The sequence below is a fragment of the Trichosurus vulpecula genome, chromosome 8 (genome assembly GCF_011100635.1).
Source record: "Trichosurus vulpecula isolate mTriVul1 chromosome 8, mTriVul1.pri, whole genome shotgun sequence".
Classification (NCBI taxonomy): Eukaryota; Metazoa; Chordata; class Mammalia; order Diprotodontia; family Phalangeridae; genus Trichosurus; species Trichosurus vulpecula.
This window is the reverse complement of record NC_050580.1, coordinates 181,863,517-181,879,866: the sequence shown is the minus strand read 5'-3', so window position 1 is coordinate 181,879,866 and position 16,350 is coordinate 181,863,517. Positions and strand designations below refer to the sequence as shown.

At 38.7% G+C, this 16,350-nt stretch overlaps 1 protein-coding gene across 1 annotated transcript; it reads left to right on the top strand.

Moving 5' to 3' along the window:
- The first annotated feature begins 11,835 nt into the window (after positions 1-11,835).
- Positions 11,836-15,215, top strand: LOC118829132 (olfactory receptor 11H6-like). The gene is made up of 2 exons (XM_036736093.1): positions 11,836-11,860; positions 14,263-15,215. Exons 1-2 carry the CDS (start codon positions 11,836-11,838, stop codon positions 15,213-15,215), a joined length of 978 nt encoding a protein of 325 aa, XP_036591988.1.
- The last annotated feature ends 1,135 nt before the right edge of the window (positions 15,216-16,350 follow it).

Below are 16,350 nucleotides of genomic sequence, written 5' to 3'. Positions count from 1 at the left end.
AGCACCATTCATTGCATTCTCTCCAAATTTCTATCTATTTTGTGACTCTGAAAATATCTTCTCTGTGGAAAAAAATCATGTTTGAATGCTCCATTGTTCTTACATTTTCATCAAGGCTGCCTTCAAGACATATTTAATCTATTGACATAACATATAGATAAGAAAATAGGCATATGAGTTAATAACTCTGTTACCATTGTTAGTATTGTAGCAAGCATGGATGACAAAAGAATTAGGTAAACTGCTCCCCTTTCATAAATAGGGTGCTCCCAAGGCACCCACATAACTGCTTCAATATGAGAAGGATTATATAGGTCAGAGAAGGAGAAATACTTGGGAATTGTCAAGACTACAGAGAAATATCCAGCCTCACATGAATGTGGAGTAAGACAAATACTAATGTTGCATGGGGCCTGGAGAAAAGGGGAAACTTCCAGATGGCAGTCATCGAACAACCGGTGAACACAAACTCAAAGAACAACAGGGCAAAGAGCCATGACGTGAGGATCAAACTTGGACCAGTCATTTGATTGTACTGTGAATCATGTGGATTGTATAGGGTCCAGGTAGGATATGTGACTCACCAGCAACTCAGAACAAAGTAAACTTTTCTTGAAACTCTAGGGGTTCACATGTGAGCCCTTTCAAGTACTTGAAGACAGCTATTAAGTCCACTGTTTTCCAGGTGAAACATCCCCAATTTCTTCATTGTCATCTAATATAGTCTCAAGACCTTTCACAACCCTAATGACCAGGGTATCATAGAGTATGACTATCACTTCATTACTCCTGGAAACTTTTTATTTCCTAATGCTGTCCGAGGTATTATTACTTTCTTTTCCTGCTGATTCTCAGGACTGATTCGTATAAAACTTTTGCAAACTTCTGAAACCTACGGAGCTTTTTTCCAGACAAATTTGCAGCCTAATAATTCCTCCTATCAATGTACTGTCTGCTCCTAATAAGATCTGCGTAATTAGTTTAATAAACAGTAAAACAAAAAGAGAGAAATAAATGAGTGGAATGAGAAGTATTGAATGTGTGTTCAGATATAGAAGCAATATAATCAGAGGAATAACCATGGTATACACTAGGTTTATATCAATAAATGTGAAAGGGTGCTTAATAAATTATATGTTCATCATGGTTTAGAAGAAATGAAGAAAATCACAAAAAGAGAGTAAAAAGCAAAGAAAATAAATGCAATGTTTATAGCATGAATTTAATTACATAAATCTGCAGTAGATAAGCCAAGTAAGAGCATTCTGTTATACATAAAGCTTATCAAAAGGAAGATTTGTGTGAGGCAAATATCTCATCAGGGGGTAAAAAGACCTATGAATCATGAAACTTTTCCTCATTCCCAAGAGAAGATGATTTCTCGGTGTACTATTCCCTCCCTTTTTAAACTAATGAATATTCTCTTGAGATCCTCCTAGATATATCCCCAAACATGGAGTTACTTCATTGGACCTAGCTATGCCTAGGAGCCAATCTACTATGAATGAGGGAGAAGGTGCTAATGTAGAAGGAACACTTAAAGCAGCAACTAAGGATTCTTGGAAAGACACCTGGGACATCAGGGAAATCATTTAGGTGAAAAACAAATTCTGTCCCATGGGAATCTAACTCCCTTTGCCATCTCCCCATCCCTTCCAAAGCCATTTTATCAAGGATCAGACCCCAAGAGTTTCTAGTTATTCACTTCTAAATAGAAATCTCTACTCAACTAGTAAGGAAAGTGATGCAGGAAGGAGACTCAGGTTTCTCTGAGGCTTCTTCTTCAATTCAGGCTAGATATACCAGCCTCCAAGTAAAGATGGCACACAGATGGTGATCATCCCTGTTCTGCTTTTTTCTATGAACTAGCAACTCTAAATAATCCAGAATACTCTGTTCCTTTACAATCTCCTCTGTGCTCTGCCAGAGCTATTAAAAAAGGAAAGACTGAGGGTTAATGCTATTGTAGGTATAGAGCTTTGTAAGATGGCAGGTAACAATTAAGTGTGGACCAGAGATCAGAGAACAGACTTACAGAGTGAAGACTCCAGGGTTCAGATTTCAGATGAGAGAATATAAAGTTTGAATGGGGAAGTCCAAATTCAAAGTTTTTCTTCTAAACTTTCTCCATCACCATTTGATAAGGAGACCATAGTGGATGAGCTATCTTCTCTTTCCATACTTACACAAATCTTCCTCAGAAAAATTAAATTGAATCATACCTACAGCACATCCCTTTTTTATGCTGGCATGCTTTGAGGAATATAATCTATACCTTTTATGGGACAAAAATTCACAATACATATTAATCCATATGAAAATAGGCTGTGTTATCAAACAAGATAACATTTGTAAAATGCTTAACACAAAGCCTAGTGCCACCAGTGGAAACATGGGCCAGGCGAGTGAGTAAAGAGCAGCTCCATTTATTTAACTGAGGGACAGGGCTTATGTACCTTTTAGGCAAGCAGAACCAACAAATCCACATGCGAGGCATTCGCATAATGCATGACTTCCTCCTGCTTTTGTTCCCCTTTTGCAGTAAACAATATTGTGTTAATAGCCTACAGGCGGCATTTAGATCAGAGGTGGATTGCAGGAATCTCTTTGCTGGCACTGAATCAGGATTCTCTTGCTTTGCCCATGCTTGGATCTGGGTCATAATCCTGGGGTGAGGTCCTGAGGCAAGGAGCAGTGCTGGCATGGCAGAGCTTGTGGAGGCAGTGGAGAGGGAATCCTCCTCACAGTTCTAAGACTGAAAAGAATGCTTATGGTCACTCACAGACCATAGCACAGACCAGGAGAGGAGTAAACACCTCTCCTTTGATCATGCCACCTTTGAGGAATTGAAAATTTACAGGCCCTTAGAAGTATCTCTGAAAATAGCTGCACAAAACCCCTGAAACTTGGGACAGAGCACTCTCCACTCTGGAAACAGAGTCCTACCTTGACAAAGAGCTCAAAAGTCAAACAATAGGCTGGGAAAATGAGTGAATAGCATAAAAATATCAGACTATACAATCTTATTTTGGTGACAAGGAAGATCAAAATATGCAACCAGAAGAAACAAAGTCAAAGATCCTAAATCAAAAGCCTACAAGAAAAATATGAACTGGTCACAGGACATGGAAGAGCTCAAAAAGGATTTTGAAAATCAAGTGAGAGAAGTAGATGAAAAAGTGGGAAGAGAAATGAGAGTGATGCAAGAAAATCATGAAAAAGAAGTCAACAGCTTGCTAGAGGAGACCCAAAAATGCAAAAGAAAGTAACACCTTAAGAAATCAAGGATGTTTAGCCAGAAGAAGAAAAATATTTGAAAGATTATCTCAGGTAAAAGGGGTAAGACTTATTTGGCTTACATGCAGAAGGCAGAAAAATCGACATGGCTCTAAGTCCCTAAGAGGCAAACAAGGGTTTGACATTCATTAGGAATTTCCTAAGTAGCAGAGTTGTCCATAAGTGGAAAGGACAACCTCAGAAGGGAGGAAGAGGAGATTCCCATTGCTGCAGATATTCAAGGCAAATCTGGATGACTATTTGCCATGTACATTGTGACAAGATTCTTGTTCACACATGGAGCAGATTCTGTGGCTTTTGTGGTCCCTTCCAGCTCTGCAGTTATATCATACATGACATTTGCCTCAAAGGAGCATTTCGAGGGGAAAAAAATTATTCCACAATACACCACACACTTTTAACTATGAGGACATCAGGAACTGGGTTCATGTTGATCTTCCTTATTCATTCTTGAAGTGCAGGGGGTTGATCATTCTGGCATTATCCCTTGGTGTACCAATTCCTGCTGAGATCCAGTGGCACTGGAATTAGTAAATTTTAGTCCAGGAGGATAGCTTTGAGGACTTGAGAAGGAAGAGTAATTTCTCACTGGGAGTTTGCGGAAAGAACATAACAGGATTTTCCAAGCCTTAGTCAGCTGATCACAAGGACAGATCCCAAAGAGACTAAGTCATAGGATTAATCAGAAGTAGACCTTGCCTAGGAACCATACTCTTAGGGGAAAGGCTACAGAAAAAGTCCTCAAATGGCTTCACAAAACAACTTAGGCTACCCATTTCTATGGCCCATGAAACTAGACCTATTTAGTATCAAGGCCCAGACCAATAAGAATTTCAAGCAAAGGAAACCTAGAAAGGTAACATTCAACTGCAGACAAGGTACCATAACTAAACCATGATAAGCTTTGTAAACTTTTAAACCATATGTTACTAGAGCACACCAGACATACTGAAAGTTCCTCTTAAATTGGTATTTAAAATAACAGGTTGATATGCTGTTATTGGAAAATGTTAGAGACCAAAGGAAACCCTATGCTCTTTCCCTTGTGGGGAATGAGGCCTTTGGCATCTTGGTAAGCAAGAGGTAATGTCAGCTTAGTCTGACAGATGGCAACATAAATTTGAGACCTCAGCTTACTGTTACAAAAAAATTGAGTGGTTATGGGTTAAGAAGAAGACAGGATGATTGCAAATTGGTTTCTATATGAACAAGATGTACAGCATAGAAATCCTACAAAGGCATCATTAAACCCCCTGGCAATTTTAAAAGAATTAAGTCATAATTCCATTTTTTAAAGAACTGATGAATAGAAGTATGCATAGAATAGTTTTTTCATATATATATATATATATATATATATATATATACATATTTGTGTGTAACAGTAGCCATCTCTAGGGCATTGGTGGGGAGGGAAGAAAAAATAAGGGGAAAGGATATTTGCATGATAACTTTGCTGTATACTTGGAAAGAGTAGCAAGTGGTGCATGGTAGATTAGCAGTTTCATATGTAATCATCTTTTTTTTTGTTCTACTGTGTTGTGGAAATGTTTGCTTTATTTCATGACTTAAAAATAAAATTAAATTTTTTTAAAAAATTTCTTGTCCTAGAAATACCAAAGATGCAGGTCAACTGATATAAGTGTCTTTATGTCTTTTCCTTAGCGCAGGGACCAAGGCGTGTCAGGAGCATACACTGATGGAATTTGTCCTCTTTGCATTCCCTGGTTGGTGAGAGATGCAAACCTTACTCTTTTTATTGTTCTTAATTATCTATATACAGATCATGACAGGGAGTGGAACTACCATCTGTACGCTGAGGTGGAACAAGAGGTTTCACACCCCAATGTACATTCTACTGGGGAACTTTATGTTCCTGAAGATATGGTACATCATCTCCACTATTCCTAGCATGTTGGAAAACTTCCTCTCAAAGACCAGACCAGCTCTTTCACTAGCTAATTTCTCCAGCTCTATTTCTCCACCCTTTGAGTAACTGAAGCGTATTTCTTGTGTATCATGTCTAATGGTCCTTATCTTACTATTTGCCACTCACTGCACTCCCCAACCATTATGACCTTGAGGCACTGTTGCAATTTGATATCTGTCTGCTGAGCAGTTGGCTTCCATGGATATCCTGTGTCTACTGCCCAGGTCTCTCAGCTGTCGTTTTGTGGTTCCAATACCATTGATCACTTTATTTGTGACATGGACCTGCTGCTGGCCCTCTCCTGTACTCCTAGTCCTGCCACTGACATTCTGTTCTATGTCTTGAGCTCCCTCCTTCCCTTCCTCATTATATTATACATCCTTGGCCCCTACATCCTGCTACTAAGGGCTGTGCTGCCAGTGTAAGGCCTTCTCCACATATGGATCCCATCTGACCAAGGTCTGTCTCTTCTTTGAGACCTTTATGATGAATCATGTAAGCTCAACATCTGAGAATTCTGGTGAAGTGCTGGTGATCATAAACTTGATCTACTCAATAGTAATTCTGTTCTAAAACTATAGCCTCCAAAATAAGGACATAAAGGCAGCCTTATGAAAAGTCATGGGGGTAGCTTCAGAAGAAGCAAAATCACATATATGACTTTTACACATGATTCCATGCTCTAATGACAGACAGAACTATTAAGTGCCTGCAATGGGCCAAAATGGAGATCCAAAGGGCCATTAAGAAAAGTACCTACTTCTCCTACTAGTCCTGAAGTTTATACTTTAGGGAGCTCATAGAGAACATCTTCTCAGGAAGATCCTTCAACTTTTGATGCTTTGTTGTCCTGCTCCAGCTAAACCTCAGCTGAATAACATTGAGCATCAGGCAGAAGTATTATCTTAGAAACATAAATGATCTGATAGGTGTCAACATGGTATAATTTATTCTGTCTTTTTGGCTGGTCCCATTCTACTTTTATGGTGGCTGCTAGAGCCAGAACATTTTTATATAACCCACTCACTGAGGCTATTCATTAGAAGATATGATTTTAGAAGCTTAAAGAGAGAATCAAATGAAACAATTTATATACCTAAGGCCAATAGATCAAGAACAACTAGATAGATAAATCCCTTGATTCTTGTTTTTTCAAGAAGTTTTGTTGTGATAAACTGTATTTTTTATTATAGATGTAACAATCATCAAGCAACCTGAATATTTCAGAATACAATGAAGAGCAAAAAGAGAATTATATGAAACTGTATTTTTGTTACTTATACCTTAGTGATTTTTTTAATCTTCATTCTAGGGAAAATTGTAAGTTTTACAAATATGACAGAGACACAGGTTCTAATGAGATATAGCAGAGCATAGTGCACAGAGAGTCATTATTGGAGCCAGAAAGACCTAGGTTTGACTCTTGCCTCTGACTCATACCAACCATGTGACCTGAGCAAGTTACTTAAACTCTCTGTCCCAAGCAAATTTCTACAACTGTAAATTAAAAATCAGGTGCCCGACTGCATTAGGAGAAGGAATTCTATCATAAAAAGTTATTTATCCTAATAAAATCACAGGACTACTCTCATCCCTATCCCATGAGTTCTAATATTAGGCACAAACAAACGGAGCATAATATTCTTTTGTTCTATCCATAGTATGCTAAGATGTGAGGGGATGGGAATGGGGGCTTTTGTTAGGTGGAAATTGTTATTTGCTGAGATTTCTATTCTGGTACAGAGAAATAATTTAGACTTAGAATGTCTGAATTTCCATAAAGCATTTGGCATTGTCTTTCATGATACCCTTCAGGACAAAATGATGAGATATGTATCTAATTAGGTAGGTTCACAAATGTTTGAATAACCACCACCAAAGTAGTCTTAAATCTCAAAGAGAACTTGGAAAGAAGACTCTAGTGGAACATATAAGCCATATGTCTCCCCCTCTTCTGTTCAACATTTTCATTAGTGACCTGAACAAGTCTCCATTCAATTCAATCTGAAAAAAAGTTTATTAAATGCCCATTACATGCACAGAAAAAAAAAATTTTAATTTTCTTTGGTTTCATTTGGCTTGTGTTGAAGTGGAGGGACAAAAACAGACTGATAAATACAGATTATAAATAAAATAGTATAAGATAAGTTTAAGAGAGAGAGAATATTAGCACCCTTGGGGATAAGGAAGGCTTTTGTATACAAGGTGGCACCTGACATGTGTCTTAAAGGAAGTTATCATTTTCAAGAGGCAGAAGTGAAAAGAAAGTGTATTCCAGAAGGGTTCTTCAATGCTGGTGGTTCCATTCTGTCCATCTGGCACTGGAGACTTTAGTGCTGTATCCTGCATTTCTCTTTCTTAGCCGCAGATCTGCTTTCTTATTCTTACTCTTGTATTCACTCAATGTAAGAAATAGCCAATCTTCCCCTGTATTAGATCTTCTATTTTCTGTCCAAAATCTGTACTTTAGATCTATCTTGTTATCTCTCTTGGGATAGCAGAAGATAAAAGATACTCCTTTCTGTTTTGGTAACCTGGAAATGACCTCCTTCTCTGATGGATCTGTAATCATACTGAGGTGACCACTAATTCCCTTCAATGATAAATGTTGTAACCCACTCAGATCCTCTCATTCTCTGCAATTCTTATCCATATTAAACCACGAATCTTCCATTATGAATCCATGCTACATATTGAAGGCCTTCCTGTCTGGTCTTCAATGTTTAATGATTGCATTTTGTAAAGTTTTATTAAGATATGAAACAATGGCTACCATAATAGAAACTAAAAAGCATTAAAATAAAAATGAACATTGTAGTTAAAAACATGATCAATCTCAGACCTAGAGAATAGTCTGGGAGAGACTGGGGCCTACAGCTGTTCTCCAGCTACCTTCAAGCCATACTATCTGGCCAGCCACCTAGTTCCTGAAGTAGGGCTTTGCTCACTCCTGATTAGTGAGAGTTCTCTATAACTACCTGTATCAGTAAGGCAAGATTGATGACCTTGAGGATGACAGTGAACAGGCCTGAATGGTTCAGAATCACCAAGTGTAAGAAGTTACCTAGGCAGAAGGCAGAGGAAGTATAACATTTATTTAGACATGAAAGAATCCAGTCCCAGGACCAGTAATTCCAATTCCTTATAATAGCAATAATATTCCAAAGCCAGTAAGCCCACCTCAATGTAGCAACAAGGAAATTTTAACACAACATTATAGCAAGGAGCCAAGTCATCCCGTAACCATTCCCCCTCCCCACTAGGGTCTTCCTGTAAACAATCACTCACAAATCTGAACTCTCTACTCAGCACTCTCTTCAGTAGCCCTGTAGACTCCCAGTTCCTGTTCCCTCTCCTTGGGCTGAATTCTGATTCCTGTAGCTCTTGCTGCCTCAATATCCTCTTGATCTCTGCTTCTGAATCCTGATGCTCTCAGTTCTGGGATATCTTTTTATACAGTCCTAGCCAGCATCTGATTGACAAGAGCTCAGTGCACATACCATTTCTTCTGGTCTGAGTAACTCCCCTTAGGGCCATGAGGGCTTCACCCACACATTGGCTTAACTAGCAAAGGGGTATGGGCCTGGGGCCTCACACCTAGTTAATAAAAGGGTGTGGGCCTGCCTCTAATCAGGCCCCCCTTTGTTGGTACCACCTGAGGGCTATTCAATGGGCAAGAAAGATCTTTCACTTACTGATTGGCCTTACACTGCCCCAACGCAGATCCACCAAACTGCCCGCTACTCTCCAACCATCCTCATACAATGCTCCTGCCCATATTCCAACAATTTCTATCTCTAGCTCTTGGAACAATAATTAAATAAATATCCTTACCAACTCTCTAAAAATTGGGGAACAGTGTCTTTCCAATACACATTATCTTGCAGTTCCAGAGGTAGGTTCACCAAACCCCACCACAAGGTTTAAAGTCAAGCAGAGCACACTGCCCCTGTATCCTCTGAGAGTGGACTCCCATTGCCTAGTTCCCCATTGTGCTCAGCACATGGTAAATGCTTAGTAAATGCTTCCAGATTGATTTTAGGGACTTTCCCATAGTCAAATATCAAGCAAAACAACAGTGGCAAGATTCAAAAATATATCTTCCTGGCTCCAGGTCAAGAACTCTAATTCTTATCTCACTGCTAATTGGGAAGGACAATTACTCACCAAAGTTCAAATGCAATGAAATAAACCATATGGCTGGTAGTGATTATATTTTGGAGGGGAAATTAAAATCAAAAGTGTCACTGAATGATAGCTGTTATGTAAGGTCAGCCTACTATAAGGAAGGAAGGGGAGGCAGGAATATGACACAAATGAAGATCACGTACTCATTTCCCTACAGAGAGGAAAGATGTCCTCAGTGAAAAATTATCCTCACACAGAGGAAAGAGCTCCTGAGATTTCCCACATATTTACTTTGACCCTGGTGTCTCATTAGTCAGACCCCAGAGGGAAACCTACCCAAAATATTGTGAAATACAGGGGTACAGCATGAAGAAACAGAAATGGGGAAGCTGTGGATCTTAGGAACCTGGGAAACAGTAATAACTGCTGATAGGAAACATAAATTGGATCAGATACACACAGTTCAAATCACTAAAAGGAAACAGGATCCCAGCATTGTCAGGTATGGAAAAACGTCAAATGAAACAAAAATAATTTTTTGTGATTCAGTTCCTCACCCTTTCCCTTCCATCCACCAAACCATTTCCAGATTAAGATGCTTAAGAGAAAGGTCCTTGTAACTGACTCCCTCCTTGCCCAAATCCTGGCTGTGTCCCTTACCACCTCTATGACCTCAGGAGACATCGCCTAACTTCCCTGGGCCTCAGTTCCTCATCAGTTAAATAAGGGATAGATGTCTCTGAGGTTTCTCTCAATTCCAAATCTATGATCCTATGATCATTTCACCCAGGTAAGCCAGCAGGGTGGTATTGTAGCAGATAGATTTTAGGACTTGGACACTCCCTGAGTTCAAATCTAGTTTTGGAGTGTGACCTGCAGTTGACTTGCAATGTTACCTGCTATTATTATAAATAATAACACCTAACTCCCATGATTATTGTGAGGAGAAAATGAGATCACTTGGTAATGTGCTTTGAAAGCCTTAAACAACCATATAAATGCTAGCTGTTAAGTATTAATGACACTATAGCTATCAAAGGAAAGTCTGCTTTATAGCCAGCACAATGACTGTTTTTTCTATGTGCTACTGCTGTACAATGAGGATGTCTGTTCTTGGTTAAAGTTCTTCACTCTTTGTTCTTCTAGAGAAAACCAAAGGAATCCTTGAGGTTCTCCTCTGTCAAGGAATAGAGATACCCTAGGAGGACTCGGGACAGTGAATCTGCTCTTAGTATGTATGAGTGCTGAGGAAGAGAGACACTCCTAGCAGCTAGGTGATAATGTCGGAATGTTATGCAGTGAATCTCAAAATCCACCTCCATGGATTCAACAGGTGGTTCATGGAGTGGTTGCAGGAGCACTCATGTTTCTCTCATAGAAATTTCATCAAATAATAATTAACAGAGAATAACATTCATCAGTGCCTCTTCAAGAACAGTCTTACCATCTTGCTCTTATTTCAACTTTTCCAGTGGCAAGCAGGATCATCTGGAGAGGCCAGAGGAATTTTCCACTAATCTTACCCACAGTGGAGGTCCACTGAACCAAGAGATAAAACAAGCCTTTCTCTCAAGGGTCTAACAAAGGTTCATATCTCTCTAAGTGCTCAACTATTCCTATCAAAGAGATGGGAAATGTTGGAGCCTTTTGATTGTTCCCATCAAATAATGTGAGGCCAACCACTAGAATCCAGAAGATGAATTTCCTATCCCCTTTGTTTCTACTCATCTCTGCTTATTTGTACTTTCACCACGCCTGGAGTAGATACATTAAAAAATGATGGTGCAAAAAATTCACACAGGGCGAAGTGTTTCATTTAGTTCAGTTATCTAAGGATAACTCTAATTTTTTTCCAGCTTTAATTTTTTTGTGATTCTATCATACTAACCAGGTCAGAGGACAAGATGCTCAGACTTATAAGCTCCAGATTCTGGGCAAGAAGGTGCAGCTTCTCTTCCCAGTTCCATGGATGACAATCCTGTGATAGTAGTTAAGTAATAAGAATGTTTACAACACACAGGACTCTTGTTGCAGGGTTGGGGGGAAGATTTTTGACTCTGCTAGGAGAGGAGAAGTGTGCCCCAATATATTTAGAGCATACTGTTATGCTAAATCAGTTCTAGGAAAGGATTCTTTCTCCACCTGGAATGATCTAGTAGCCCAGTTATTGTCTTCATCAGTCACACACACACACACACACACACACACACACACACACACACACTCCACCAACTCCACTGCCTATTGAAACATAGTATCTCCCTGTAGGTTACATAGGTTTAAATCAAATCCATTGGAAAATTTTTCCACTGCTACGGAAATCATGTTAATTGAGCCGTGTACTCTTTTATTTAAAAAAAAGTCTAATATTTAACATGATTTCAAAAAATATACTCTTGTCTTGAAAACATTATTCTTCTGTGTTTACTCCAGATTGGAACAAGTACAAAATAGTACAACCTTTCTTCTCTACAGACTTTATGGATGACAAAAGGATCAATTTTGGTAAGTCATTTTGTCCTAGGTTTAGTGTGAGATTAGTCAACATGTTTTATTGCTTTGTTATAAACAATATTAAAAATCAAAACAACTAAACTTGCTTTTGTGACTACATTGGAATAAATTAATTTCAATACATGAAAATCTGAAATAACTTAACAGCCATTCCCTCTAAGATTCAAACAATTTTTCTTTTCCCCTCCCTGGAGGTCTTCAAGGAGAGTCTGGCTGATCACTTGCTAGGCAGGTTACAGTGGAGATTCTTTTAGTGCTGATATCATGGTCCTCTTCAGGAACAAAGTACAAATAATAACAACCACAGCATGGGTTAATGATGGAAACTGAGGTCTCTTCCAACTCTCAAATTTGTGATTCTGTGATACATTCATTATTGTACACCTGTCATTTTACAAGTTTGTTGTTAGCTGTACTTGGTTCCATAGGTTCTGATTTCTTTCTTTGCATTATTTAATGAAAATCTTTTCAGATATTTTTATACTGTACTCCTCATCCTTAGAGATCTGGTCATTTCTACTTTTGCAGCCTTGATGAAGGCGGGGACCAAGTTTTAAAAATCTATATATCTTCCACAATGCTAGAGTGTTTAATAAATGTTTATGCTTAATAAATGTTTGATAAATGAATGTTGTATATTCATGTTCAACTATCCAGCCTAGACACATGTGACCAACTTATTTGGGCTTATCAAAAAAATCATCTCTCTCTCGTTTCATTATTCAAGTAAAAAAAGAGTGGGGGTTTAAAGGGCATATAGGGAGGATAAACACCTCTGTTGTGAGGGCTTCCCACCTGGAGTTCCAAGGAACTAGCATGCACAGAGGCAACACCCCAATAAACCATCCCCACAGTTGGGCTTAAACAGTCAGTGAGCTAAGGGGATGTCCACCCCAAGCATGTGAAGACTTTCTCTAGCAGACTGATGGGATGAGAACAATTTATTCCAACAGCCATGAAGGAGGCTGAAGCAGGCACTGTGGAGCACTTAGACTTTGGTCACACAACAAAGACACCAAGGTCATCGACTACATCATAGGCTACAGCCCTTCATCTAGTCTTTTGTCCAGCCATTGGACTTTGAAAAGTCAAAACATCACCCAGTGATTTCATTGGTCATCTTTCAAAATGAAGGACAAAAAATAAAATAGGAGTGAATTAGTCTTGTCAAGAAAAATGAAAAGATATGTGATTTATTTTAATGACTAAAATAAGAGTCACAATATGGCTATCTCTAGTTTTAACAAAATATCATGTATAGGCTCATCTAAAGGTGATAACATTTATGTTCTTCCTTCACATTCAAAGATGGTGTTAGTGGAAGGGTAACACTTTATGTTAATGTAGGGAACAATGCATACAAATATCAGGGAAAACTAAAGTCACTATGATTTCAACTTTAAGATCTGTCTTGCTTCAAATTAAGAAGAAGTTGGACACATTTTTGCCCGTTTATGAGGTAACATAAATTACATTAAAAAAACATCTTATTAAGTGACATTAAAAACCATATCTTATTAAGATTTAGAGACACATGGGTCATACATAATGAAAAAGACTTTGTTTCAAAGTAATTCTGACAAAGAATACTAGGCAAGTCTTCCAAGATAGAAAGCAAGCAGGAATAACTGTTTCACTAGATGAGGGAACAAGTATTTCCTTCTGCACTGAAACTTCAATCAGCCAGAATATTTAAGCAGCAGAAAAAGTAATAAAAGGATGAGTGTTACTGAGACTAGCCCCTACCAATATGTGAGTGTAGATTATTTACATTCAAAATAAAGAGTCAGTTAAGACTCTTGAGGTTGCATGACCATGGAAAGAGGTCTGGATTTGGGGTCAGAAGACCTGGGTTTGAATGCTGGCTGTGCTAATTCCTACCCATCTATTTCTGGACAAGTCACATAACCACCCCACATACACACACACACACGCACACCCCTACCTGATGTTCCCTAGCTGAAAAATGAGATCATTGCATTAGATGACTTCATAGGTCCCTTCTAGCTATAAATCTGTGATTATGTAGACTCTGGTGGTCTTAGGTTGCTGTGTGTATGTCCTTCTCTGTGCACACTAAATGTGCTCTGTTCATGGACTTACACTTGTGGAAAGACTGTCAGGACTGTATTATATGTGTTCCCCCAGAATCCAAGCACAACTGGCACTATTCTAGAGTAAATCTGTGATACCTATTTATCTTCAGAATAAGCAGAAACCTGTTTAATTCTGATGCTTTTCCCTCCACTAGGATATGACCCATAGGCGCTAAGGACAGGATGTCTAGTTTCAAAATGGACCAGTGTGCTTTCATTTGAAATTTTAACTCTCTTCTTATGATTCTTACTTGGAAACAAGATAGTTTGTATCATTTTTGTCTGTCTTTTACACAGTTTTGGATCCAAACAAGTCAATCACACACACTGTGACTGAGTTTGTCCTCCTGGGTTTTTCTGGTGACAGGGAAATGCAGAATCTCCTCTTCTCCTTGATCTTAGTGGCATACATGCTGACCTTGTTGGGGAATGGAGCCATTGTCTGTGCAGTGAAATGGGACAAGCAGCTTCACACACCCATGTACATCCTCTTGGGGAACTTTGCTTTCCTTGAAATATGGTATGTTTCTTCTACTGTTCCCAACATGCTGGCCAACTTTCTATCTGAGACCAAGACCATCTCCTTCTCTGGCTGCTTCTTCCAGTTCTATTTCTTTTTCTCCCTGGGATCTACTGAGTGTTTCTTCCTATCAGTCATGGCATATGATCGGTACCTAGCCATCTGCCGTCCACTACACTATCCCACCATCATGACAGGACGACGTTGTGCCACCCTGATATCTGCCTGTTGGATGGGTGGATTCCTTTGTTACCCAGTTTCCATTATTCTTATATCACAGTTGCCCTTCTGTGGCTCTAACATCATTGATCACTTTGTCTGTGACCAAGGCCCTTTATTTTCACTCATCTGTGTCCCTGCTCCTATTATTAAACTCATATGCTACACTTTGAACTCCACGATTATCTTTGGATCCTTACTCTCCATCCTTGGATCCTACACCCTGGTCCTAAGAGCTGTGTTGCGTGTTCCCTCTGGTGCTGGCCGACGTAAAGCCTTCTCCACATGTGGATCCCATCTGGTGGTTGTGTCTCTATTCTATGGCACCCTCATGGTGATGTATGTAACCCCAACATCTGGAAATCCAGCTGAAATGCAGAAGATTGTCACATTGATGTACTCAGTAGTAACTCCACTCTTAAACCCCCTAATCTACAGTCTACGCAACAAGGACATGAAAAATGCCCTGAGGAAAGTGCTAGGAGGATTGAAAATTAGCCAGAGTTCATGAGAATTGTTTGAAAGGTAAGATGACTATTATATTACTCTAATATTATAGTCAACTGTATTATGGTATAATTCAATTATATTACTGCTTCAATACTTTGAAGTAACTGAGATCTCATAATTCCTCTAATACTGCAGATTGCAACCCACCCACGACTTTTCGTTCTGTGTGACTTTTTTATTTCATGCTTCACAGCTCTTTTTGTAGTAGTAAAGAATTGGAAGTTGAGGGGATGCACATCAATTGGGAAATGGCTGAACAAGCTGTGGTATATGATTAGAATGGAACATTATTTTGCTACAAAATAATGAGCAGGATGCTTCAGAACAACCTGGAAAAGCTTACATGAGCTGATGCAAAGTGAAATGAGCAGAACCAGGAAAATATTGCACAAGTAATAGCAACATTGTAAAATGATCAACTGTGAATGATTGAGCTATTCTCATCAATAAAATTATCCAAGACTATTCCAAAGAATTTAAGATTAAAAATGCTATTCATCTCCAGAGAAAGAACTGATGGAATCTGAAATCAGATTAAAGCATATTTTCTTTACTTTATTTGTTCTTTTGGGGGTTTTGGGTCTGCATGTTATTTTGTAACATAGCTAATGTGTAAATATTTTGCAATATTGCACATCTATAATATATATCAAATTGCGTGCATTCGCAAGGGGGGAGAGAGAGAAATACAGAGAATATGGAACTCAAACTTAAAAAAAAGATGTTAATAAATTTTGTTTACATGTAATTGAGACAAAAAATAAAATAAAAATTAAATGTTAAAAAAGTGGCTTCCTATCCACTATGCCATGCAGCATCTCATAATGAGACTATTAAAAAAAAGAAAGAAAGAGAGGGGGGAGGAAGGAAGGAAGGAAGGAAGGAAGGAAAGAAGAGAGGAAGGAAAGAAGGAAAGAAGGAAGGAAGGAAGGAATGGAGGGAGGGAGGGAGGGAGGAAAGAAAGGAAGGAAGAGGAGGAAGAAAAAGAAATGAGAATTGTAGTTGCAGAAAAACATGGCAAGAACTATATGAACAGAGGCAAAGTTGTATTAGCATGGCAATAATTACATTATAGAAGATGTCAAAATGCCTATGTGGTTCCGTATCGCAAAATATAAGAGACTCTCCACATAGAA